The sequence below is a fragment of the Esox lucius genome, chromosome 6 (assembly GCF_011004845.1).
Source record: "Esox lucius isolate fEsoLuc1 chromosome 6, fEsoLuc1.pri, whole genome shotgun sequence".
NCBI classification, from domain to species: Eukaryota; Metazoa; Chordata; class Actinopteri; order Esociformes; family Esocidae; genus Esox; species Esox lucius.
Genome location: NC_047574.1, coordinates 28,167,002 through 28,192,789, shown reverse-complemented (window position 1 = coordinate 28,192,789; position 25,788 = coordinate 28,167,002). Strand labels below are relative to the sequence as shown.

The 25,788-nt window shown below is 40.9% G+C and overlaps 1 protein-coding gene across 1 annotated transcript; it reads left to right on the top strand.

Moving 5' to 3' along the window:
• The first annotated feature begins 271 nt into the window (after positions 1-271).
• cdc42ep3 (CDC42 effector protein (Rho GTPase binding) 3) lies at positions 272-4,766 on the top strand. Its single transcript, XM_034292539.1, is given in 3 exon segments — positions 272-795; positions 798-880; positions 882-4,766. Coding segments are annotated over 3 exon segments (1,035 nt in total). The 5' UTR covers positions 272-566; the 3' UTR covers positions 1,605-4,766.
• The last annotated feature ends 21,022 nt before the right edge of the window (positions 4,767-25,788 follow it).

The following is a 25,788-nucleotide window of genomic DNA, read 5'->3' as shown; positions in this document are numbered from 1 at the left end:
TACACTCTCCAGATGCAGGAGGATAAGGGGAACTGAAAATGAGGAATGCTTGTCCACGATTTACTATTTGGGTGTTTGTAACTTTATATCATTATTTCAACAGGGATCATCCCTGACAGATCGTTTGGGATTCAAGTTAAGAATTCAATGAATACTGGAATGTAAATTGTAACATTAGCTGAAGCATTTTGGCATAACATTTGCCAGATTTAACTAATAGAATAAACTGTGTATATAGATGAGGAAACTCAATCAAATATCTGACCTCATTTTGCTCTCTGTCTATCCTCAGAAAAATGTCTGGCTGACTATTCCGCAAACCTCAAAGACGACATCAGTGAAAACTTGTGCTCCTGATAAACTTGGATTTTTTGATTAATGACACAAAAACTGAAGTTACCTTTGAAGCAGCACAAGACAACACAGCCGGTTCATCGAGAATGTAACATCCCTATCTCTCCAGGGAGGCATCGTGTTCAGTGTGAAGTTCTTCACCCATTCTGAAGTTCCAGAAGTTTCCTCTTTTTCCCCTTCATCTCTAAGCTCTCTCTTTGACATTTACCACCATGCCTGCCAAAGCACCAATTTACCTGAAGTCTACCAACAGCAAGAAAGGCAAGAAGTGTCGTCTGAGGGACATCCTGTCACCAGACATGATTAGCCCACCTCTCGGTGATTTCCGCCACACCATCCACATCGGAAAAGGTGGCGAGAGGGATGCCTTTGGGGACATGTCCTTCCTCCAGGGGAAGTTTGAGCTCCTTCCTGGGAAGGGTAGAGGTGTTCCGTCACAATACGCATCCACAATGAATTTCTGCGGGCCAACAGCGCATCTGATGCCCAGTTTACAGAGACGCCCTCTCCTGTTCTAAAGAATGCCCATCTCACTCCCTTCAATTGGGGGTTGCCAGGCTCTCACCTTGCCCCTCCTGTCCACAAATGTGTTTTCCATGCCAGTCATGGACCCCCTGGATTGCATGGTAGGCAGGGTCCCTACACCTCCCCTGGGGGGACCAGACAGGGCTGATGAATTGGAGATCCTTGAGATGGAAACTCTGTTATGTTCATTTGAGGTCTTCAACAGTGAAACTCCTACATCCCCAAAAGAGGTCACATCAAAACCAGACATGTTGCTGGATGTGATAAAAAACCCAGTGACGTCAAACACAAAGAATGTCTCCAAAAGCAATTATAATAAGCACAATGGGTTTGAAAAGTCTTCACCAACCTACATCAGTGACATCTGCAATGGCAATGGAGGTGTCAATGGGAACAGCAATGGCATCTTCAGTAGCAACAATGGCTTCACTACCAATGGCAATGGCAACTGCAATGGCTTTGGAAGCTGTAACAATGACATAACCCTCTGCTCCAAGAAAGGGCTCTACGAGAGCAATGCAGATTGGGTGGATAGGGACAGCGGGGTGGATGAGGGGCGCATTTGTGACTTTGACTTTGAGTTCTCCAAGGACAAGAGTGAGTCACATGATTCAATCTCAAACATTACTGGGTCCCTTCTGTCACTCGAACTCGATTTGGGCCCCTCCATTCTTGATGATGTACTCAACATCATGGGCGACCCCAAGCCAAAGAGCCGACCTTGAGCGATGGCAATGTTAAAGACCTGAACGTGAAATGTAGAACTTGAGAGTAAATTGACTCACAAACCTGTCGAGATACAATGTATGGCATGTGGATATTATTGAGTTGGAAATATGCAGAGCTACTTATGTTCTTATTTTCCAAATTATTTTCTATTTTAGCTTCACTCGGGTGTTGTTTTCTGTTTATGCATTATGCTACCAGGCATGAGATGCATGCGCTATTGAATTACTTCTGAATCACAGCCATTGTGCCTTTTATTTTGTAATTAAATTAAGCTAGAAGAGTAGCATTTGTGTGTTCTAAAGTAGTTATTGCTTTGATACAGAGTTCTAAACCTATATTTCGCTGTAAAGATAATGCTTTCGTGACATGTTAACCATCACCATATTGTTTTGTCACATTACCATAATATTAACAGAACAGGAAAGATTCCTATGCCTAATATACAGTACTTGTGTTCTCGTTATACAGCGTTAATAAATAGAATCTAATTTCCCCTATTTTGAAATACTGAAATAATATGTAATTTAGCAAAGTTGTATCTTTGATGGAATGAGACATTTCTGAGAAAAAAAACAAGGTTAGACATTGAGTTTACTCAGCAGGCATATTTTGTTCCTTGGAAGTTTGTGGGGACATATGTTTTTTATTTTACATTACTTTTGACAACAAAGCCATACATTTCCTGATTGGTAAAACAGAATTTGTTTTTTTATTTTATTTTCTGAGAACATAAGTGGAAATGTTACCTATTTTGAAATAATTTGTTTTTAGGTTGCAGTTAGGGGGCTGAATGTAGAATTAATTGTCAATATGGAAGCTATGTAAATTGAAGCGACACTGCATTCAAAGCAGCTCTCCCAAATAAAGCAAAGAGAAGGTCAGTTTATAATGGAAGGCAATGAATATTTGGTTTCTCTATGTATATGGAAACTGAATATCCACCAAACAGAAGTTTGAAAATGACCCAAAATCACTCCACCATTACTGCAGCTACATCACGGATATTGTCTGATATTACAATGCAACAATTCTACATATTGCCCCTTAAACAACAAACAATGAAAATTAAAGGTTATTTGGGTTTTGTCTGAATAAATTCATTCAAACTAGTAATGATTGTTTTCTTAATGCTGTTAGACTATTTGAGTTAAATCTTTTTCAACTCTAAGCACAGGACAAAAAAATTACTTCCCTAAATGTATCAAGTTCCATAAATGTCCTCATAATGTTTAAAAGAAACTATACTGCACCATTCTCAGAATGTTGTGGATAATACTTAATATTAAGTAACAAAATAACAAAAAGGCAAACAAGCTCTCACCAAGTAAAAACTGCTGTTTCTCAGAATTTTACGTGTCGGCTGGCTTAAGAATAAAGACAGTGAAGACGATGGGCTTACAAAGTAGAGGTCAGTAAGACAGTTGGAAAGTGAGCAAGACAAGTAAAAAGTGAGAATGTGTGAGGAGAGCAATGCAAAATAGATCAAGTGGGACAACAGAAAAGAAGACAGAATGGCTTTTTTCTCGCCTTCTGGCATTCTTTACATTCTCCTTCAGTGCTCTGCAATAGGAGCACTGGTGGGAAAGCACTCCTTCCTCTGGTCAAACAGGCGCCTGCACCGTTTGTTTGCATGTGGATGGGACAAGCAGAGGAGGGGTCTTTAAAATTCCCAGCATTCCAGCTAAGGAGTTCAAGCATCCTGGAGTGGGCATAAATCAGCTGTTTAGAGTTGAAGGGGCAGGACTTTTTCTTAAACCCACCCATTCATCTCTCATTCTATAGTGCAATTTAGGTAATACAAGTCTCTAATTACTACTCAGAGGCAAACTTTGTTGTTCGTACAAAAACGATGGAAGACTGCTCTCCACTGTCTGGCTGTGATAAAGAAGGTTTTGATGTTGCAGTGTTGAGGCCTCAAGTTTGAATGGGCAAGACAGCTGCAAACACCATATGCACCCAATCTTAACCTAGTGCCCTCTCTGGCACCCATACCTGTTAATCATCATCCTCCATCTCCTCTCATGGTCACAGACATTAAATGTCTCTCTGCAGTGCTCATTTACATGCCTTAAGGACCAGCTATGGTGTCACCCTTGAACAAGCAAGTCCCACTCATCTCCGTATCATGTTAAATAGTAACAGTACTAACTTTTTTCAGAGTAAACCAGATGTTTAAGCTTAGTTATAGTGGAACACTTCTTGAAAGTTTGACAGACATTTTCATTGCAAAAGTGATATACAGGATGTTGGCGTTTTAGCAGTAAACCTAGCTATTTCTTGCTCTAATGGTTCAATTTGAAATACATGACATAGAGGAACCTTGCAACGGTAATATGAGGAAGGGGTACTCAGTCCCTTCAACGTATGCTGGGTGGTACTCAAGGATTGCTTAAAAAGCAGGAGACTGAGTGAAAATTTGGCAGTGAATGTTGGATAGTAAGAGAGACAAGCAAGCAAATTATTTATATCCCGTCACATAAAAATGGCGAGATGGTTGCAGTAGTTTTACTAAAAGGAATTGTGTGATGTTCTTTATGGTCACCATTCATACATAGAAATGTTTTCTCCAATGTTTGAGGGACCTTTATATAGAAATTGTAGTAAAAGGAAATTCTGAGAGGCTGGGAGACTGCAGGCTTCTTATCGTCAATTAAATTGTGTAACCCAGAGGAACTGTCTTTAATACAGGCTGAAATAAAAAAAACTTTAAACAAAGGTGACATTCTTTGATGAGCAAGTCTTATTGGTACCATTTTACATTTATCTTTCGTGTCTTGTTCGAAACTTATGAAGTTTGAAAATATCACAAACAGTCAGTTAGCCCCTTGCTAACATTATGTTATGAGATTTCATTAAGCCAGCTGACCCAACTGGCTCAATGCCTGAAAGCTTTTCCTTTATTAGCTAATGTTGGATGTGTGTAACAACATAGGGTGCGCATATGACGGAATCTCCTCAAGGTCAAGATAAACTTGATGCGGTCACCACTGTGGAAAGGTCCGTCCCATTCATTTTCAATGACAATATAGTGTCGACAAGCAATCTTAGCAGCACAAAGCTGAGCTGAGCTGTGCTCTGTGATAACCAGTCTTCCTTGTTGGGAAACCAATTGTGTATCCCAAATCACCCCCCAATCAAACCAATGTTCAATCCCAAATCAAAGTATAGTTGCCTGTTACGAGTTTTGTTAACAGCACATGACAATGGAGGGCACATCAATAAAGTGCATAGGGTCGCAGGGCTTGTTTGGGATTCACAGGCATACACTTTAATTCCATTCATCAAAGTTCTACTATCCACGTTGTATGCTGACAAAAATATCTAAGTGTAGAAGTGCATTTTCAGGCTTCACAGAATACTATGGGAAACCAACAGATCCTGTGATGTAGTGGTAACATTCCTGAATTTGACATATTCAGACCCCAATCCAACTTTACTGTTTGTGTCTCTCTGCTATCTTCATCCACTCTGTCCTTCTATAGCTGTCGCCCAGCTTTGTCTCCGCTCTGTTATGACAACACTGCTCACCCCAAAATATATTTCAGACATTAATTGTATGTGTTCCTTTTTATAGACATAAAGGTGCACTACATGCAAATACATACATTGTAGTGCATTGCGGGACAGAGTCGTGAACCCCAAACAACATGACAACATGACCTCTTCCCTGTAGGCTGAGTCATCATTGTCTCTAATCAGCGAATTTGGTGATGGTGTTGGAACAGTATACAGGAACGCTGTTGTGGGTGGAGCGGGAGTACACGAGAAGGCTCAGCACACAGCCTTGCGGCACACCAGTGTTCAGGATCAGGGTGGAGGAGGTGAAATAGTCTAACCTGACAGACTGGGGTCTGTTGGTTAGGAAGTCCAGAGTTCAGTTGCAGAGATAGGGGCTGATCCCCAGGTTATGGAGTTTGCTGATCATCAGCAGAGGTGATGACAGTGTTGAAAGCTGAGCTGAAGTCTATGAATAGCATCCTCACATAGGTGTTGGTTTTGTCCAAGTGGGTCAGGGCAGAGTGTAGAGCCATGGAAATAGCGTCCTCTGTAGACTTATTTGACCGGTAGGCAAACTGGGATCCAGTCTTGGGGAGAGATAGAACTTAAGGTGGGCCAGAACTAGTCTTTCTAAGCATGATTGTGGGGGTGAGTGCAACTGGTCGGAAGTCATTCAGGTATATCATATATGTATTACTCTATTATTTGATATTAACTGTTAACTAGCTGTCCACATATGCATGTATGAGCATTGGACATTAAGTTCTGACAATATAAAAACATGTAGGTTGTTGGCTTAGGTTTACTTCTTAATGAAGTGTCATCTTGGCTAATGAAGTGAAGTGTCCTAATGTCCTATGTGTCACGTTGGCCACATAGCTTCAGTACTTGAAGTACTTTTTGGCTTGAATTAAACATGTACAATGTGGGGCAAACTAAGCTTTTTGGAAGCAAGCACAAGGAAAATGTAGTTATGTAGAACAGCCAGCCTATATAGTTAATAACGTTAAAAGTAGATTTTCCAGTTTTCCCATCCAAGAACGTCAACAGGTAGCTGGATGTGTGTTTTCTCAGTGAAAGTTTGATAATGCTTCAGTGTAGTGAGAGTTTTAGTGAACTGCAGAAAAACATCAGTCTAGGCATTGCTGCTGCTTTCATTAATAACTGAGTATAGAAAATATGTTACTAGTGATCACTAGATGTGTTGTCACCAGGCATTTCTGGTTCCTTTAATATATAAATAAAGTCTGCATAATTTATGGTCAATTTGGCCACATTTAGGTGTCAAAGTTAGTGTTGATAAATTAGTTCCTATGCATTTTCTTCTGATTATTGATATTCAAAGAAAGCAGTGGATGTGCTTTTCATGGTTACAGGTTGTAAAATCAAATAAATCAAATCAAACTCATTTTATAAAGCCCTTATTACAGCAGTTGTTACAAAGTGCTTTTAAAGATACCCAGCCTAAAACCATAAAGAGTAAGCAACAACAGAGTCAATACACAGCGGCTAAGAAAAACTTTCTAGTTGGGTCAAAATCTAAGAAGAAACTTAGGTTCATACGCGGAGGAGTGAGTAGTCTTCTGATGGCTGTACTGGGTGAAGATTATAATAGTACATGACCTTTTGGGCCACATCAATGTTTTTGCATGTTCGGTCAGCAAAATCAGGTGGGCATGGACAGAGACAATCAGGTGGGTTGTGGGCAGTGTCAGCAGAAATCTTCTGGCAGCAACTTGATCTGCAACACAACAAGGAGGACTTTGGACAGGCACACTCATGGATTATATGCTTACCCCAAAGTATAAGGTCAACAGCAGCAGTATAGGCTAGAAAGTGGCAAGGGTCATAATGATCCTGTGTTGATAAAGGGCAGAGAGATTCCAATTTTCTTTAATCATCTATAATTGGAAAACGGTTTAGTTTTAGCTGTAAGGACGCAACTCTGTTACTAAAAAAATGTCCTCTAAACAAAGCTATTGGAAAGTTCTTTCTGTGGAAATCAGGGTGGCCAAGAGGAAAGACAAGAGTGCAGTGACATATACACTAGGGAGGTTCATTTGACCATATTTTAATATCCGAATAGTATGTGTAGTTATTCGAATAGTATTCAGTTAACCGAAATACATGTTTATAAAAACTACTGATACCACATGAACACTACTATATAACGCTCAAAGGACAGGTTCTCATGTAACATCGACTCAATGACCGTTCTAAAAGTTCTACTTTGTGAAGCTTTGCCCATAGAAGCTTCACTCCTATTGGTTTACCCCTCTGCCAATAGGCAGTCACTGACATTTTTTATATGCAAGTCACACCTCTGATGGCCATCTTCCCCATGGCTATAAAATAGGTTCTCACACTGCTCAGTCTCCCTTTTTTCTTCACTAACAAGAAAAATAGGTTTCTTGGCGTTGGGACCAAACATAGGAGGTGGCGTTGGGACCGCTGAGGTGACAAGGGGTCAGAGTTCTGGCCTACCTAGACGACCTTTTTGGTTCTGGCCCACTCAGCGGAACAGGCCCGGGTTCACACGTTCAGGTTGGTGACTCAGCTCACTCCCATGGGTTTTGCAGTGAACTGGAAAAAGAGCGCTCCTCAACCCAGTCAACTAGTGTTGTTTCTGGGGCTCCAGTTATCCACAGTGTATTTGAGGGTGCGCGTGTCCGAGGCGCAGAGAGTGGCCACTCTGCGGGACCTGCACCATGTTCGGTCATTGCGTACGGTGTCAGAGTTCTTGGTCATGTCGCTACTGGGCTTGATGTCTTCAGCCCACACGGTGGTTCCGCTGTGGGGCCTACAGTGCTGGTTTGCACGTTTCCGGTTGATCAAGGTCCCGAGCTCTCTGGAGTCTGACCTCGCGTACTGGAGGGACCTGCACAGTCTGCTACGTGGGGTTCCCATGGGCAGAGTGTCGATTCAGGTCCCAGTGTTTACAGGCGCATCCCTGACGGGCTGGGGCGGGACATGCCAGTCGTACTCAGTCAGAGGGGTTTGGTCTCCGTCTGAGCGCCACATCAACTGGCTGGAGTTGGACACAATCAGGACCCTGCAGGGTCGGGACGTGTTGGTGTGGTCAGACAATCGCATGGCGGTTGAGTACTTAAACAGGCAGGGCGGGGTCAGGTCTCTGCCCCTCCACTTGTTGGTGGTGCAGATCTGGGAATGGGCACAGGTGCACCTCAGATCTCTTCACATTCCTCAATGTGGACATGGACTTACTGTCTCGGTGAGGTCCCTGAGACGATGAGTGGCGTCTTCATCCCGACATTGTAGTCGAGGTCTGGAGACCCCAAGGTAGGCCAGCCGTTGTTGAAACAGCATCTGTCTCCCTGGTTGTGTGAGGCGATTGATCTGGCCTACAGGTCACGTAGGCACTCCAACGCATAGTGGGTTTGGGGCACACTCCACGTGTGGGGTGGCGGCCTCTGCCGCCCTGTTCAGGGGCGTGGGGGTGGAGGACGTTTGCGCTTTTGCTTCTTGGGGGAAGTTGAGCTCGCTACACCGGCATGCCGACAGGGAAGTCAGCAGCCGGGGCGCCAGGCTAGCAGGGACCGCTCCAGCAATCAAAGTTGGTGAAGCCATCCTTGGCTTAGTAGAATTCACCATAGACTGCATACTTAAATCTTTCTAGTGAAGAAGAAAAGGAGACTGAGGAGACCCCATGGGGCAGATGGCCATGAGAGATGTGATTTGCATATTAAAATGTTCAGTCATTGCCTATTGGCAGAGGGGTAAACCAATAGGAGCGAAGCACCTATGGGCGAAAGTAACTATCGACAATATTAATAAACACAAAACATTGAAATTATTGGATGGAAGAGTCTAGAGAAGCTAGTTAGCGAAGATAGCCAGCTATATGCTAGTTGCTTAACTCACCGTTTTATTCACTCTCAACAGACTTTCGATTCCCCAGCTGAACTTTAAGTTTCGTTTTGTGGCCAAATATTTTCTCCGGAGGTAACATTAATTCTGTAAATATATTCCATCTTCCCTTGAATTAGTTGACTTTCATCCACTTCCTAACAGTAGCCTAAGAAGTATATATTGCGTCATTCTGACTGACTGGGCCCGACTACACTACTACCGCTTTGATCAAGGAATGTAAACTTTATACTAAAACTTAATACTTCTTTTTAAATGTCATGGTATATCGTCATATGTAAAATTGTTGGATTGGAATTTTAAAAGTATTTTGAAAAATAACATTCAATTCCATTATTTCAACCAAATAAATACATATACGTAAAACAATTGGGGTTACTTGAACACACACACACAAGTATTCGAATACTAAAAACATTTCGGTTATTCGAATATTCGACTATCTGTGCCTAGTAGAACAGAGCTGAGTGCCACACCTACAAACATGGAAACAAAATTCATTGGACAGCATTAAAAAGTATCATAATTCTTCGGAGGGTTCAGACAACTGTAAATTGAGCAACAAAGTGGCCTAACTGGAAACTGTAAATATTGCAGCTTATGCATAAGGTGATTACTTCAAACAGAATTTGTTCCACAAAAATTAAAAAATAAATATTATTATAGCAAAAGACCCCTCCCAGAAAAGGTTGAAATTGAGAAAAGAGTTACCTTGTTAGCAACAAGAAAAACAAGCAGCTCAATTAACTTCACATGCAACTGTACATCATATTCCCATTTGATTGTGTTTGTTTTCAAAAGCTAATTTCACAGGCAAGTTGTGGATTTGGTTTCCTTCCATTTTGCAGAGGAATGGCTAGATGTGGTAAACCTCACCCAAAGTGTTCGGGGACCTCAGTATGTTCATAAACAACCACCGAAAGCACAGTAAAGGCGTATCTTGCCTGCCTAAACCAGATGTGAGAAGAAACATGCACCGCTCGTCATACAACATTAATGTGCTAGTTAGTATATCAGACGCATTATCCAGTGGAAATTCCCTGGTTGATTGGTAGCTATAGAGTTTGCATGCAATGTCTAACTTCTGAAGTACCAAGCACATCTGAGCACTAGTAATGGTAACCTTGCCGCTGAGGACAAGGTAATGGCTGTGTTCATAACTGTGATGGTACATCATTGAGTTGATGACAGTCTTCAGAGGAAAGGCGTGTACCCATGTGAATGCAATGCTGTCTACAAAATTTGCTGTGAGTGTAGTAAATTGTGTAATATGTTACATTCTTCTAAAAGTTAGAAAAGCACCATGAGGCTTTACATCAGGCCATAACACATAATAACCAGTACCTAATTTTTGTCATGTAAAAAATACACTTGAAGTGTACACTTGAATAATATGATTCATTTTTTTATATACTTTTTCAGTTTTCATTATTTCAAATCGGAAATCAACTAAGACTAAGGTCTGTATGGAGGAGTGGGCCAAAATCCCTGCTGCAGTGTGTGCAAACCTGGTCAAGAACTACAGGAAACGTATGATCTCTGTAATTGCAAACAAAGGTTTCTGTACCAAATATTAAGTTCTGCTTTTCTGATGTATCAAATACTTATGTCATGCAATAAAATTAATTACTTCAAAATCATACAATGTGATTTACTGGATTTTTGTTTTAGATTCCGTCACTCACAGTTGAAGAGTACCTATGATAAAAATTACAGACTTCTACATGTTTTGTAAGTGGGAAAACCTGCAAAATCGACAATGTATCAAATACTTGTTCTCCCCACTGTACATAATATCCAGGGCAATCTTTTTTTTTTGTTTACAGCAAATGTGCAGTAATTGGCTTGCACGTACTGGAATCGCAACTCTTCAACTCCAACAGAGTTTCTCTTAATGGGCACTTTGTATACCTGCTTCATTTGGATGGCATTTCTCCAATTGTGGAGAGACTGCATTGGTGAATATTGTGGAATAGTTTATTGTCCTGTATTATTCTTTGCTGAATTTCTTTGAGACGGAGGGTGTTGTTCTGGACTACCAAGTCAACCTTGGCATACTCTTGTTCAATTGAAAATAATCTTGTTTGTCCACCTGAATATTCTCTAACTTCAATTCTGAATAATGTTTGGACAAACAGGAAGTACAAAACTAGACTAGGCTACATAAACTCTCACTGTAGAAGTAGAATGGTATAGTCACTTACCGTTTTTCCCACTGAAATGTGCAGATAATTGAAGCCATTGTGGATCTGTTTATGTTGGGCTGAACTCTCTGCCCAGCTTCTATCAAGGAGAGATCATGATTTATGACATGGTCAATAAGGGAGGCTCTGATTTCATTTGAAACATGTCTGTACCCTGTCCTTCTACCTCTCCTCCCTCCTCTCACACCTTGTCCTCCCTTCCTCTTTGTCTTCTTATATTTTATTTTCTAGCTTTTTCCACTATACCAATGCCCTCCAAACTACCCATCTCATCTCCCTCTACTCCTCCCTCTTCTCCTCGTCCTACATCATCAACTCTTCTTGCTTCTTCTCCTACATCCTCAGCACTTCTTGCTTCTTCTCCTACCTCCTCAACTCTTCTTGCTTCTTCTCCTACATCCTCAACTCTTCTTGCTTCTTCTCCTACATCCTCAGCTCTTCTTGCTTCTTCTCCTACATCCTCAACTCTTCTTGCTTCTTCTCCTACATCCTCAGCTCTTCTTGCTTCTTCTCCTACATCCTCAACTCTTCGTGCTCCATCTCCATCTCCTCTTCCTATACCCTCTACTCCTTTCCTGTCATCTCATTTTACCTCATCAACTGTTCCTCTCCCTCTGCCCTGTCCACCACCTCTCACTTTTAAATGTCTTCCTTTTCCGCATCTCATTCTTCCAGGACGTCCGGTCACCCTGCCTTAGTGTCTCTCATTCAATCAGTTAGTTAAGAAATGCAAATGATTTACAAATCTAGAAATCTAAATTTTTTCTATGGTTTATTGAGACCAGGTTTGCACACTGCAGCAGGGATTTTGGCCCACTCCTCAATACAGACCTTCTCCAGATCCTTCAGGTTTCGGGGCTGTCGCTGGGCAATACGGATTTTCAGCTCCCTCCATAGATTTTTTATTGGGTTCAGTTCTGGAGACTGGCTAAGCCACTCCAGGACCTTGAGATGCTTCTTACGGAGCCACTCCTTAGTTGCCCTGGCTGTGTGTTTTGTCCAATACAGGCTTCTAGTTGCTCAACTGTCTTAGGTCTTCTTTGTCGCACCTTCCTCTTTATGATGCGCCAAATGTTTTTTATGGGTGAAAGATCTGGACTGCAGGCTGGCCATTTCAGTACCCGGATCCTTCTTCTATGCAGCCATGACATTGTAATTGATGCAGTATGTGGTCTGGCATTGTCATGTTGGAAAATGCAAGGTCTTCCCTGAAAGAGACGACGTCTGGATGGGAGCATATGTTGTTCTAGAACTTGGATATAACTGTCAGCATTGATGGTGCCTTTTCAGATGTGTAGGCTGCCCATGCCACATGCACTCATGCAACCCCATACCATCAGAGATGCAGGCTTCTGAACTGAGCGCTGATAACAACTTGGGTTGCCCTTGTCCTCTTTAGTCCGGATGACATGGCGTCCCAGTTTTCCGAAATCAACTTCAAATTTGTATTTGTCTGACCACAGAACACTTTTCCACTTTGCCACAGTCCATTTTAAATTATCCTTGGCCCAGAGAAAACGCCTGCGCTTCTGGATACTGTTTAGATATGGCTTCTTTTTTGACCTATAGAGTTTTAGCCGACAATGGCGAATGGCACAGTGGATTGTGTTCACCGACAATGTTTTCTGGAAGTATACCCAATCATGTTGCCAATTGACATAATAAGTTGCAAATTGGTCCTCCAGCTGTTCCTTATCTGTACATTTAACTTTTCCGGCCTCTTATTGCTACCTGTCCCAACTTTTTTGGAATGTGTAGCTCTCATGAAATCCAAAATGAGACAATATTTGGCATGACATTACAAAATGTCTCACTTTCAACATTCGATATGTTATCTATATTCTATTGTGAATTAAAATGTAGGTTTATGAGATTTGTAAATTATTCCATTCCTTTTTTACTCACAATTTGTACAGTGTCCCAACTTTTTTGGAATCGGGTTTGTACATCAGTAATTCTACTTGAGTAAAATCTCAGGAAATTAACGGTACTTACAACACACCATATCATGCTTTAAACATCTTGGGAGGATGTTTCAGCACTCCAGCAAAGTTAAGATTTAATCTCCTTTGTAATTGGTGGCATCTTATTTGAGGGAATGGGCAAGGACTTTTAGTCTTTCAATCTTTTTTTGTTTTGTTTATTAAAGGAAGTGTATTGTTTCATAAACCACAGCTTTAACCGGTGGACCACATGTTACATTTTCATTCTTTCATCAGCATTTATTGTTCAATGCATTGTAATATTTTTCATCTCTAATACCCCTCAAATAGCCTCTATTGCCTGTCTCAACCCACAAATTGCCAACTCTCTGTGCTGGTCTCCAAAAACCAAGAATAACAAAGAATGCCAGGGATTTAGCTTTTTATATATAAGGTTGAAAATAGACTTGTTGAACTGTGATTTATGACCAGGGGTGGTGAAAGGCCAAGGCCAGGGACAGTTGACCTGGGTCAACCCAGGGTTCAACAATCATGCTAATCCTGTACACCTGTGTATTTGATGCCATATAGTAAATTGATACAATCTCGCAACAATCCCAAATCAGCATATCCGTTAATGCATTACAAAATATTTACCACAGTAACTTTCTTCTTTCTCACTTCTTTCTCTGACTTTTAGCTTTGACCCAGACTTTTTTCTCTGACTTTTAGCTTTGAAATGTAATTACCGTAAAGGTTTGGCCCAAACTTTATTTCCATGTTTTCACCATGTATCTCTGTTTTGGAGCCAGACACGCATGACCTATTAGATCTGGGGAAAAAGGGAGTGCTGTAATTGCTTTAGCCAGAATCGTGACACTCCAGAAGGCAAGAGAGGTGACACAGGCGTCGGTAGACTACGCAGTACCTGGTCCCCTATAATTTTCCCTGTCAGTCTGTCGGTCGGTCGGTTGTTTGACAAAAACAGCAAATACTTATTTACTCTATTCTTTTTTTCCTTTACTTTGGTGTAGTAGGTTGGCAAAGTGGTGACAAGAAGCTTAAGAAAAAGGGAGGAACATTACTGGAAAAGTATGTTTATTCAGGCCTCCCTAGAGGTGCAGCTCGTTCTAAGGCACTGCAGGGAATGGAAGATATAGCATATACAAATAGCTTGTTTTCGCAAATGATGTTTTCGTTTGTCACAACCATTGATAAATTGTTCCAGTATTTCTCAATAAACTTATCGTCGCTTCAAATACTCATATAGAACATTCTACATCATTGGAGTCCAGCTCTCTCCTGTTTCTATTTCCTGGACTAAGGTGAAGCTGTCAGGTTTCAGGATGAATATGTTTTGGCCTCTGGGCCAAGAGAGCCAAAGAAAGCATAACTCAAACCCAGGCAAATGTTTCCACTCCTGCCCAGACAGAGCTCAGAATAATGTATGTAGTGTATTTCGCATAAAGGTGTTTCTTATCGAGCCCTCATAGTCATTCTCACCAGGTGAATCAAGGGATATTTTATTAAGACTTTTCCCTGCTCTCTGGCCTGGTGGAGACAGCAGAGGCATGTCTGGTAGGATAAAGAACTATTTGTCTGCCCTCACTGCTCTTCCACAACATCATGCTTGCTCTCCGTCCACCCCAGAAGGCAGTACAAGGTAAAACACTCCAGACTACTTCTAAGCTTTTTTCTTGAAAATAAATATGAGTGTTATTGCATTAGAAAGATAAATGATTGCTAGTGGAGGAAAAAGAGAAGGGAGAAAATGCCAGGTTGATGCCTGTTTTAAGCCCCCGGACATGGGCATAGAGCGGAGCTATCCGGGAACATTTACTTTGGTTGCTGTGCACAGAAGCAGGGATCAAGTGTTCTCCCCCGCACCCGCTGAATCAGCCACTTGGAATGGAAACGACTGTAGTTTACCTTCAACTGAAAAAAGAAACCTGGGACAATGTGGTGTACTTACTTCGCCTGAGGGTGGCCATATTAAATAACCAGAGGAGCGAGTGATACGGAGTAGACTGCTAGCAGTCTCCAGGGCTTAAATACGATCGTCTACAGTCCATTTCCATGATGAGGGAGGTTTGTGTCTCCAGCACGTGGAGGCCGAAGCTGAGGGGAGAAGGGCAAAGGTTGAATCCAATGACAGTGTCACACTGGAGGGAGAATGATGGGCACGAGACAGGATCCAGACACCATTCCAATGTAGTACTTCACTACGTATACAGCCCGTCTCACAAACCCCGTAACAACGGCTGTAATGCTTTAACTGGTAGCTTGTGTGTAGTTAATCTAAACAGGTCTATGTGGGTGTCCCGATTTGAGAGGGATAGTTCCTTAATTGCCATGCCACTACTTTATTCCTGAGGTTGGACCACAGTAGGGGACATAGGGCAATGTACAGTAATACACTGGACAGTAAAATAGGCATGATTTATGTTCATTTCGGGTTTTCAAGAGGAGAGGCTTGTACTTCATTGGTTTCAGAAACATGTTACTATGCCCCAGAGTTCAGCCTGCTGCCAAATCCAGACAAAGTGCTGCACAGTATTCTGCTGTAGTGTCAGCTTAGTGATAAATACAGCAAAGCCTCTGGGAGGCAGGATCCATGAAGGAGCCAGAGCCCATAAGTCTGCAGAGTTTGCCAGTTAATCTCCTTAATTTATGACATCCCTCACAGTGAAAACACCATGAATTATTCAAAGTAATCCCACTCTAGACAGAACGCGACTGTGTGGCTGAATCTTCCGAGATGCGTGGGATTAGAACTGGACCTGTATTCATGAAGCGCTCTTCTAGTTAGAGCCCTGGTCTAGATTCAGTAGTGCCATTAAACGATCGAGGGTTATCTGATCCTATATCAGCACTCCTGCTGATGTGCTGTATGAACTCAAGCCCTGAATTGCCCTCAGAAGGCAGCATAAGGAGGAGGGGATGGCACCGGAGGATCTCTTTCCAGTGGTGTCTTCATTGAAGTATGGTCAGCTCTGCATAAACCCACCGCAACTAGTACCAATTTAGAATATCTGTAATAGCTTGCTCCTCGCAACCGTCTATATTCACACATGCATGCAAATGTGGTATTTATATATTTGCAATATGCAGCGTTCCCTTAAAACAGCCTTATGAGCCTTCAATGCCACTTGTTGATAAGTTGTAGACTTGGAGAACATAATCTTGTATATTTGGGACAAAGCCAGCTGGGGAGAGTCTTTCCCCTCTCTGTTCATTTTGGTCCATCTTATACAGCTCTGAAACACTTCTGTCTGCCTCTTGGCACAAATGTGCAGACTCTGCTTTTAAAATGCCCAAAAAGATTGTTTCAGTGGACTCTACAGTAGTGTACTGGAGAGTTACTGTTACAAGTACAGTACTGTAGGCCAACAATTTAATGTCCATTTATTACAAGTTTATTCTGTAGAAAACAGCTGTATTTGAGAAGTATTTAAATACATAGAACATGTTTGTTCTATGTATAACCTGAATAGTGTACCTTGAACAAACTTGCTTATACATTCTTACTGCATAAACTAACCTGCATTAGGCAGTGGAGGACTTGAAAAATAAGCACGCTTTTCCCCATTTTCAGTCTACATTTTCACCATTATGGCCGAGCCACCCTCTGATTCTGCCTTTTAAGGTAAGACCTCTGTCTCTTTCCCTCTCCTGTTCCCAGGGACTCTCTGGGTGACCCAAGCTCTCTTTTTATAAGTTGTCACTGGAGCTGTTGAGATGACGTCTGCAAGAAATGTCCAAAAGCTTCCTCTAAAGTCTTACTAGTAGGCAACAGCTGATCGCTATTCAGTTGACATTTTGTTTGGACTGAGCTTTTTACTGTTTGGTTTTCAACATAGAGGAATTATGGCCAGTGTGTGTACATGTGTCTGCATCAATAAAAAAGATGAGCTCACAGCGAACTTGGACCTATTCCTGAGTTCAGCATTGTGCTGCCTTACACCTAAGCACTACTGTACATACTTCCTGTCTTTCCTCACACCCCTTACGACTCCATAAGGGGTGTATTGCAGTATGTGCCAGACAGCACCCCAGCTTCTGTTTGACCCTTTTTCCCTGTGGACTGTCCATCTTAGCCAGGACAGAGAGGCTTGTCCTTCTAATAAGGCTAGCCAGCATGGGGTTAGTTTTCTAACAGCATTCCAACCTGCAATGAGTAAGGATTCACTGCGGCTCAGACCTCAGACACTGAAGGATTCAGCATTAGACCATAAAATATGGGGTAATTTCCGAGAGTGGATTAAATGGAAGTTGACAGATTTGTTACTAGTGTTACTTAGAATAGGTTTAGGATTTGTATTTGCTAATTTATTACCATTGCTTTGAACTTGGGCTCTCTTTATCTGCCTTGTAGAGGCACTGCTCCTCCAATGGACAAATGTATGTTCTATCTTATCTCACATTCTGAGAAACCTTAAGCATGAACAATCTAATCGTATGCAATTTAAGGTATGCAGTACGTATCTGTCATTTATAGGTTGTTTTGCCTCAAATTCTTTTCAAATGTATTTTTATACAAGTATGTTGCTTGTATAAGAATTAAATCCCTCTATACAGCTCCAGAAAAAATTAAGATACCACTGCACCTTTTTCTTTCCTTTCCAAAAAAGTCGATAAGGAAGGTTTTGAGTGAGGAAAAGAAGGGTTAAAATTAAAAGACCACTGCAAATTGAACGCTTCTGTTCTTCACTCAAAACTTTCCTTTTCAAGGTGCACTGGTCTCTTAATTTTTTTTGTAGCTGTATTAATATTTGGTAGAAATACGTTTTGCGCAATAATAGTGTTGTCCTGTATACACCAGCTTTGCACACAGTGTCAGGGTAGTTTTGGCCCATGTGTGGCTGATTTCCTCCAGTTTCTTAGGTTGTTTAAACAATACATTGCAGTTTTTTTAATGGAGCCACAGGTTCTCAATGGAAATGAGATTATGACTGTGACTGGGCCACTGTAGGACATTAACCTTTTCATTCTTAAGCAATTCCAAATTTGATTTGGTCTTGCACTTGGGATCACTGTTGTGCTGAAAGGTACATTTCCAACTATGCGTCTAATAAAACTTTATTTCCCTGTAATTTATTCATCCATTCCTCCTTCAATTTTAAGAAGATGCCCAGTTGCTCCCAGTCCTGATGATGAGAAGCTGCCTCAGAGCATGATCATTCCACCACTATATTTCACTGTAGGGATGGTGTGTATTGACGCATGGGCAGTATCAGGTTTGCACCACAGCACATTGGCCTTTGGGCAAAAAGCTATATTTTGGTCTCATTTTCCTAGTTTGTATTTCCTGGATTGGAGCTTGGTCACTCTCGTGCAGGTGATACTTGTTAAGTAAAAAAGTATTTATTGTCACATTACAATACAGCAATTTTATGCAGAGGTCTTGATGTGGTTATCTGGTCCACCATTACTACACTCCCAGCCACAGTACTCTGGAGCTCCTTCAAAGTGATTGTTGGCCTCTCTTTGACCTCTCTCACAATTCTCCTTGTTTGATACAGGGTTTTTGGGACAGCCTTTTCCTAATTTCTAAATTTGTATTACTTTATCTCTAAATTCTGTGGAATGCTCATAGGAATTGTCCTTCCAGATTCATAGCCTGACCAATGATCCTTCAACAGTGGGGGATGTATACGGATAATACCAATTAAAAGGCCAACAGTAAGGTAATCATGTCCTAGTTAGGGTGATATCTTTCCTGTGTGAGCTAGGTGCTTCCACATAGCAGGTGTTCAATACTTATGCAGGCAACATTTTCATTTTCTTTCTTTCTTACACAATAAAACCAATGTCACTCTTTTTGAGTTTCAGTGTTTTTAAATAAAATATCAAACTGAATGGAATTTCAATTGACCATTTATAAGACAGGGTTTGAATACTTTTGCAAAGGATTGTATTTATACTGTATTTTATGGTATTTTAGGGCTGAGTGGGATAATGTAGGAGGATGTTTTTGCTAATGCAGTGGCATAGATCACTGGACCACCTTAAGCCAGGGTCACACACAATGAAAATGTGTATATTATTGATTGTTCTAAAAGATCAAAAGTCAAAGTATTTCTGTCACTGATATTGATGTTATCCAAAGATAGATCACCAATGTCAAGTTAAATGATCTGTAAATACCTCTTTAAAGTATATTTTTGACCTCTATAATAATATCAGAAAGGTGATCAGCACATCCTCGAGTAGTGCTGGGGTCAGACAGATCCAACCACAACCTGAGAAAGTGGTTACTATGTCTGATTTCGAAGAAATTGATTGCAAAGTTTTGGAAGAAACTGTTCAACACCTTAAAACATCAACATGTGCCCTTGACGCACTTCCCACATCTTTTTTCAAAAGTGTGTTAAACTGTTTAGAAGTAGATCTCATAAAAGTGGTAAATGCCTCACTTCTCTCTGGAAGTTTCCCAAACTCCCTGAAAACTGGTGTTGTCAAACCCCTCCTGAAAAAGAGCAATCTGGATAAGACCATATTAAACAACTATAGACCGATCTCAAATCTTCCTTTCATAGGCAAGATCATTGAAAAAGTTGTCTTCAATCAGCTGAACAAATTCTTAAGCTCAAACGGATACTTTGACAATTTTCAATCCGGTTTCCGACCGCATCACAGCACAGAGACAGCGCTCATTAAGATAATAAACGATATTCGCTTAAATACTGACTCAGGCAAATTATCAGTGCTGATACTACTTGATCTCAGTGCTGCATTTGACACTGTCGATCACAACATACTTCTAGACAGGCTGGAAAACTGGGTGGGGCTCTCTGGGATAGTCCTAAAATGGTTCAGGTCATACTTAGAAGCAAGAGGGTATTATGTGTGAGTATAGGAGACCATAGGTCTGAGTGGACGTCCATGACATGCGGAGTTCCTCAAGGCTCAATTCTTGCGCCACTCCTATTCAACCTGTACATGCTCCCAATGAGCCAAATAATGAGAAAGAACCAAATCTCTTATCACAGCTATGCAGATGACACACAGATCTACTTAGCCCTATCGCCAAACGATTACAGCCCAATTGACTCCCTGCTCCAATGCATTGATGAAATAAATAGTTGGATGTGCCAAAACTTTCTTCAGTTAAACAAAGATAAAACTGAAGTTATTGCGTTTGGAAATAAAGATGAAGTTCTCAAGGTGAACGCGTACCTTCACTCTAAAGGTCAAACAACTAAAAATCAAGTCAGGAATCTCGGTGTGTCTCTAGAGTCAGACCTTAACTTCAGTAGTCATGTCAAAGCAATAACTAAATCAGCATACTATCATCTGAAAAATATTGCAAGAATTAGATGCTTTGTTTCTAGTCAAGACTTAGAAAAACTAGTGCATGCTTTCATCACCAGCAGGGTGGATTATTGTAATGGACTCCTCACTGGCCTTCCCAAAAAGACCATAAGACAGTTGCAGCTCGTACAGAACGCCGCGGCCAGGATTCTCAGCAGAACCAGAAAATATGATCATATCACACCAGTCCTCAGGTCTTTACACTGGCTGCCAGTTACATATAGGATCGATTTTAAAGTATTACTACTGGTATATAAATCGTTCAAAGGCCTAGGACCTCAATACATTGCAGATATGCTCAATGAATATAAACCCAAACGAACACTCAGATCATTAGGATCACATCAGCTAGAAATACCAAGGGTTCACTCGAAGCAAGGAGAGTCTGCTTTTAGCTATTATGCCAGTCGCAGCTGGAACCAGCTTCCAGAAGAGATCAGATGTGCTCCTACAGTAGTCACATTCAAATCCAGACTCAAAACACATCTATTTTACTTTGCATTTAATGAATGAGCACTGTGCCACTGTCCGTCCGACTGTTTTCACTGTCCTTTATTTTATTATATTTTTTATTCTCAACTGTATTTGACATTATATTCTTAACGGTTTTAATTTTTCTTATTTCTTCACTGTTCTGTATTTGATTTTATATTCTTAATGGTTTTTATTATTTCTTATTTCTGTAACAGTTCCTCTGTCAAATGGATATTTATGTAAAGCACTTTGAATGACCATTGTGTATGAAATGTGCTATATAAATAAAATTGCCTTGCCTTGCCTTGCCTCTAAACAAAGGCCATGACCGCATTTTGAGGTGATCCATGTTCAGCACACTCTTCAATAAAGGATGTGATTATAGTTGGGTTCACTGCTCATCATGAACACATATGGCATTATCATTATGGAAATGGCAAATGACAAATGACATAGCCACAAGAATGTATTTAATGGAACACAGTCAAATCAAATGGCAGGGTATTTTGCATAGATCACCAAAGCAGTACATCTGTTTTTTTCATTGTTGTCCTTACAGTAGATGGTTGTTACTCCCAGCATTTCGTAGGTACATTAAATGTCTGGAATAATGTTTATACTATCGGAATTGCTCAACATCCTTTCTTTAAACCGCATTTAAATACAATGTTCAACACATAATTGACTTCTATTTGCATGGATACAATGAATCTGGGAATCCCCTCCAAAATAGCCAGGAAATATTCAAATTCATAAGTTAATTAGGTTCAAACTAACACAGTTTATGAACAACAGTATTGACATGTGTTCATGATTAGCATTTTAAGTGGAAAAGAGGTTTGTGATGAATAAAAACCACAAAATATTTTGTTGATATGAAATAAAGAGCGCCACTTATCCCTCAAAGAATGCCAAACAGGTCTTGTAATGGTGAACAGCAAGCGCCCTCTGCTGTCTTTAAACAGAAACTAGTTTACTATATAAAACCGTTATCTCTAGTGTCTTTGCTTCCCAGAACCACAGATGCGTGAATTTACTATAATCACCATTACTTTTGGATAAAATTGTCTGCTAAATGCCATATATTATTATAACATGCAAATAGAAATGTCCAGACATTAACACATCTTTGTGTGATTTCCAGTGTTTTCTAAGTGGGACCCAAAATCATCTGTTCTAATTTATCTGTTCTACTGATCAATTTGGCAATGCCCTAAGGTGACCCCAATCTAAATATTTGTGCCCTAACAATTACATGCATATTAAGAGGATTATTGACCTGTTTCACCTCCAGAACACACAGATTTGTGTTCTCTCAGCGCTTAACATGAACAATGCCACACTTTAATTAATGTTAAATACAATTAGGCCCTAATAGGCCCTAGTTGCAATGACATGTTGTTGATATCTAAAAGGTTAATTGGGCGAGACGGCACTTATGTGTGATTCTGGTACTGGGGATATTAGATTTAGAGTTGTGTAAGAATTATTATAAAATTACCAAGCCATATCTAAATAGGTACATTTCATCATACATCTGTGAGAGAGAAATACCTGGAATTCCCAATATAGCCCTTCCAAGAAGTTCCAAAATGCGATCCCTCCTTAAACAGAGTTAAACCAAGACCTAGGATAGTAGGAATTGGGGGTCCATTTCTCATGTTAATAAGCACTTACAAATATTTTTTATATTAATGCACTAAAGGATTTCATTCAGTGTTGGTATGTTAAACTGTGGATATGACACAACAGATAATCGTAATACAACAGGTGAAATGTTACAAAAACTCCCTACTGTTCTAATTCTAGCAGCCTCTGCGTTAGTTTAAGCCACTGCGTAAATGTTCAGTCAGAGTTTAGACTAAAGCTCTAATAGAAGTTATGTTTTACTAATGAGATTATCTGCGCTTTCGCCTCCCTTACAAATTACAACAGCGGAAAGAAAGAGAGAAAGCAAGAGAAAAGAAAATGACCCAACCATTCAGCGATTTGGCCTGACCCCAAGTCCTTCGCATGCAACCTGCTAATTCGTCTGGCTGGCTAACGACCCTTTCGCGTGCCAGGGGATCATTATGAGAGTCCCATTGCACTGGCAGAAATGAACCAGTCACCAAATGTCACAAGCCCGGGTCCCCCTAATTTCTGGTCACCGTTGCGCATGACATGAGACTTGGTTGGGCCACAGGCCATTGCGAGCCAAGCTCCTTGAGCTGAGGGTGAAAGAGAAACAACTGCTACCGTTTGAAATGACTGGTTCATGTAGCTGCTGTACAAAAGAAAGCAAGCAGTTGTTTGAAGATGAAGTCCTCTCTGAAGTAAGGCGGACATGGAGTACAATTTACAAACACATACAGGTGCTGGTCATAAAATTTGAATATCATCAAAAAGTTGATTTATTTCAGTAATTCCATTCAAAAAGTGAATATTTTATAATGTATACATTAATTCCACACAGACTGATATATTTCAAGTGTTTATTTATTTTAATTTTGATGATTATAACAGACAACTAATGAAAACCCCAAATTCAGCATCTCAGAAAATTTGAATATTGTGAAAAGGTTCAATATTGAAGACACCTGGTGCCACACTTAATCGGCTAATTAACCCAAAACACCTGCAAAGGCCTTTAAATGGTCTCTCAGTCTAGTTCTGTAGGCAAAACAACCATGGGGAAGACTGCTGACTTGACAGCTGTCCAAAAGACAACCATTGACACCTTGCACAAGGAGGGCAAGACACAAAAGGTCATAGCTAAAGAGGCTGGCTGTTCACAGAGCTCTGTGTCCAAGCACATTAATAGAGAGGCAAAGGGAAGGAAAAGATGTGGTAGAAATAAGTGTACAAGCAATAGGGATAGCCACACCCTGGAGAGGATTGTGGAAAAAAAAACTTTAAAAAATGTGGGGGAGATTCACAAAGAGTGGACTGCAGCTGGAGTCAGTGCTTCAAGAACCACCACGCACAGACGTATGCAAGACATGGGTTTCAGCTGTGAGATTCCTTGTGTCAAGCCACTCTTGAACAAGACACAGCGTCAGAAGCGTCTCGCCTGGGCTAAAGACAAAAAGGACTGGACTGCTGCTGAGTTATTTCCTCAGATGAAAGTAAATTTTGCATTTCCTTTGGAAAACAAGGTCCCAGAGTCTGGAGGAAGAGAGGAGAGGCACAGAATCCATGTTGCTTGAAGTCCAGTGTAAAGTTTCCACAGTCAGTGATGGTTTGGGGTGCCATGTCATCTGCTGGTGTTGGTCCACTGTGTTTTCTGAGGTCCAAGGTCAACGCAGCCGTCTACCAGGAAGTTTTAGAGCACTTCATGCTTCCTGCTGCTGACCAACTTTATGGAGATGCAGATTTTATTTTCCATCAGGACTTGGCACCTGCACACAGTGCCAAAGCTACCAGTACCTGGTTTAAGGACCATGGTATCCCTGTTCTTAATTGGCCAGCAAACTCGCCTGACCTTAAAATATATGGGGTATTGTGAAGAGGAAGATGCGATACGCCAGAATATATCAGCCTGTGTGTAATGAATGAATATAATATACAAATTTCACTTTTTGAATGGAATTACTGAAATAAAACTTTTTTATGATGTTTAAATTTTATGACCAGCACCTTTTGCTTTTATTACAGCACTCAGTCTTTTTGGGTAGGACTCTATTAGCATGGCACCTCTTGACGTGGCAATATTTGCCCACTCTTCTTTGCAAAAGTGCTCAAAATCTGTCTGATTTCGAGGACATCTCTTGTGCACAGCCCTCTTCAGATCACCCCACATGTCACGGCTGTGGTAGGAGAAGGACACAGGCGCAGAGTATAGATAAGGTAGATAATCCATCTTTTAATGAAAAGCAAAACTCAAACAAAACAAAACGCCGCAACCAGTGCTGTGGATTATCTTCAGCAGGACAAAACCAAAATGAACCACACCCACATGGCCAACACACTGAACTTAAATAGGGTCCCCAATTGGAGGCAATAACCAACACCTGCCTCCAATTGGGGAAACCAAAAAGGATTAGAGGTGGCTAGATGCCACCTCCTGTCCTGTCCTGGCTATGCCCCGAGCCCAGTGCAGAGAAGGCTAGGGGCACAGCCAGGACGTGACACCACAGATCTTCAATTGGATTCAGGTCTGGGCTCTGGCTGGGCCATTCCAAAACGTTAATCTTCTGGTGAAGCCATGCTTTTGTGGATTTGGTTGTGTGCTTTGGGTCATTGTCGTGCTGAAAGGTGAATTTCCTCTTCATCTTTCTAACGGACGCCTGAAGGTTTTGTGCCAAAATTGCCTGGTATTTGGAACTGTTCATAATTCCCTCCACCGTGACTAAGGCCCCGGTTCTTCTCATCTTTTCATACATTTTGGAGGGAAATTCAGTTCTTGGAAATATATCTGTTGTGCCATCTTTTCTCCACTTGATGATGACTGTCTTCATGATGACTGTGTTCCATGGTATATCTAATGCTTTGGAAATTCTTTTGTACCCTTCTAACTGATATTTTTCAACAATGAGATCCCTCTGATGATTTGGAAGCTCTCTGCGGACCATGGCTTTTGCTCAGAGATGCAACTAAGAAAATGTCAGGAAAATCCTACTAGAACAGCTGATTAATTTGTGATTAATCAGAGTCATTTTAAATAGTGGCAGGTGTGTAATGACTCCTATTTAAAATGAATTTAAATGTGATTGGTTAATTCTGAACACAGCCACATCCCCAGTTATAAAAGGGCATTCACTTATGAAGTTCCATTACCTTGTTAGGCAGGTCTTTTGACAGTTCTTTTCTGCTCTCCATGCCTCAGTATCTAGCTTGCTCAGTGCATCCATGTGACAGCTAACAAACTCATTGACTATTTATACACCGACACTAATTGC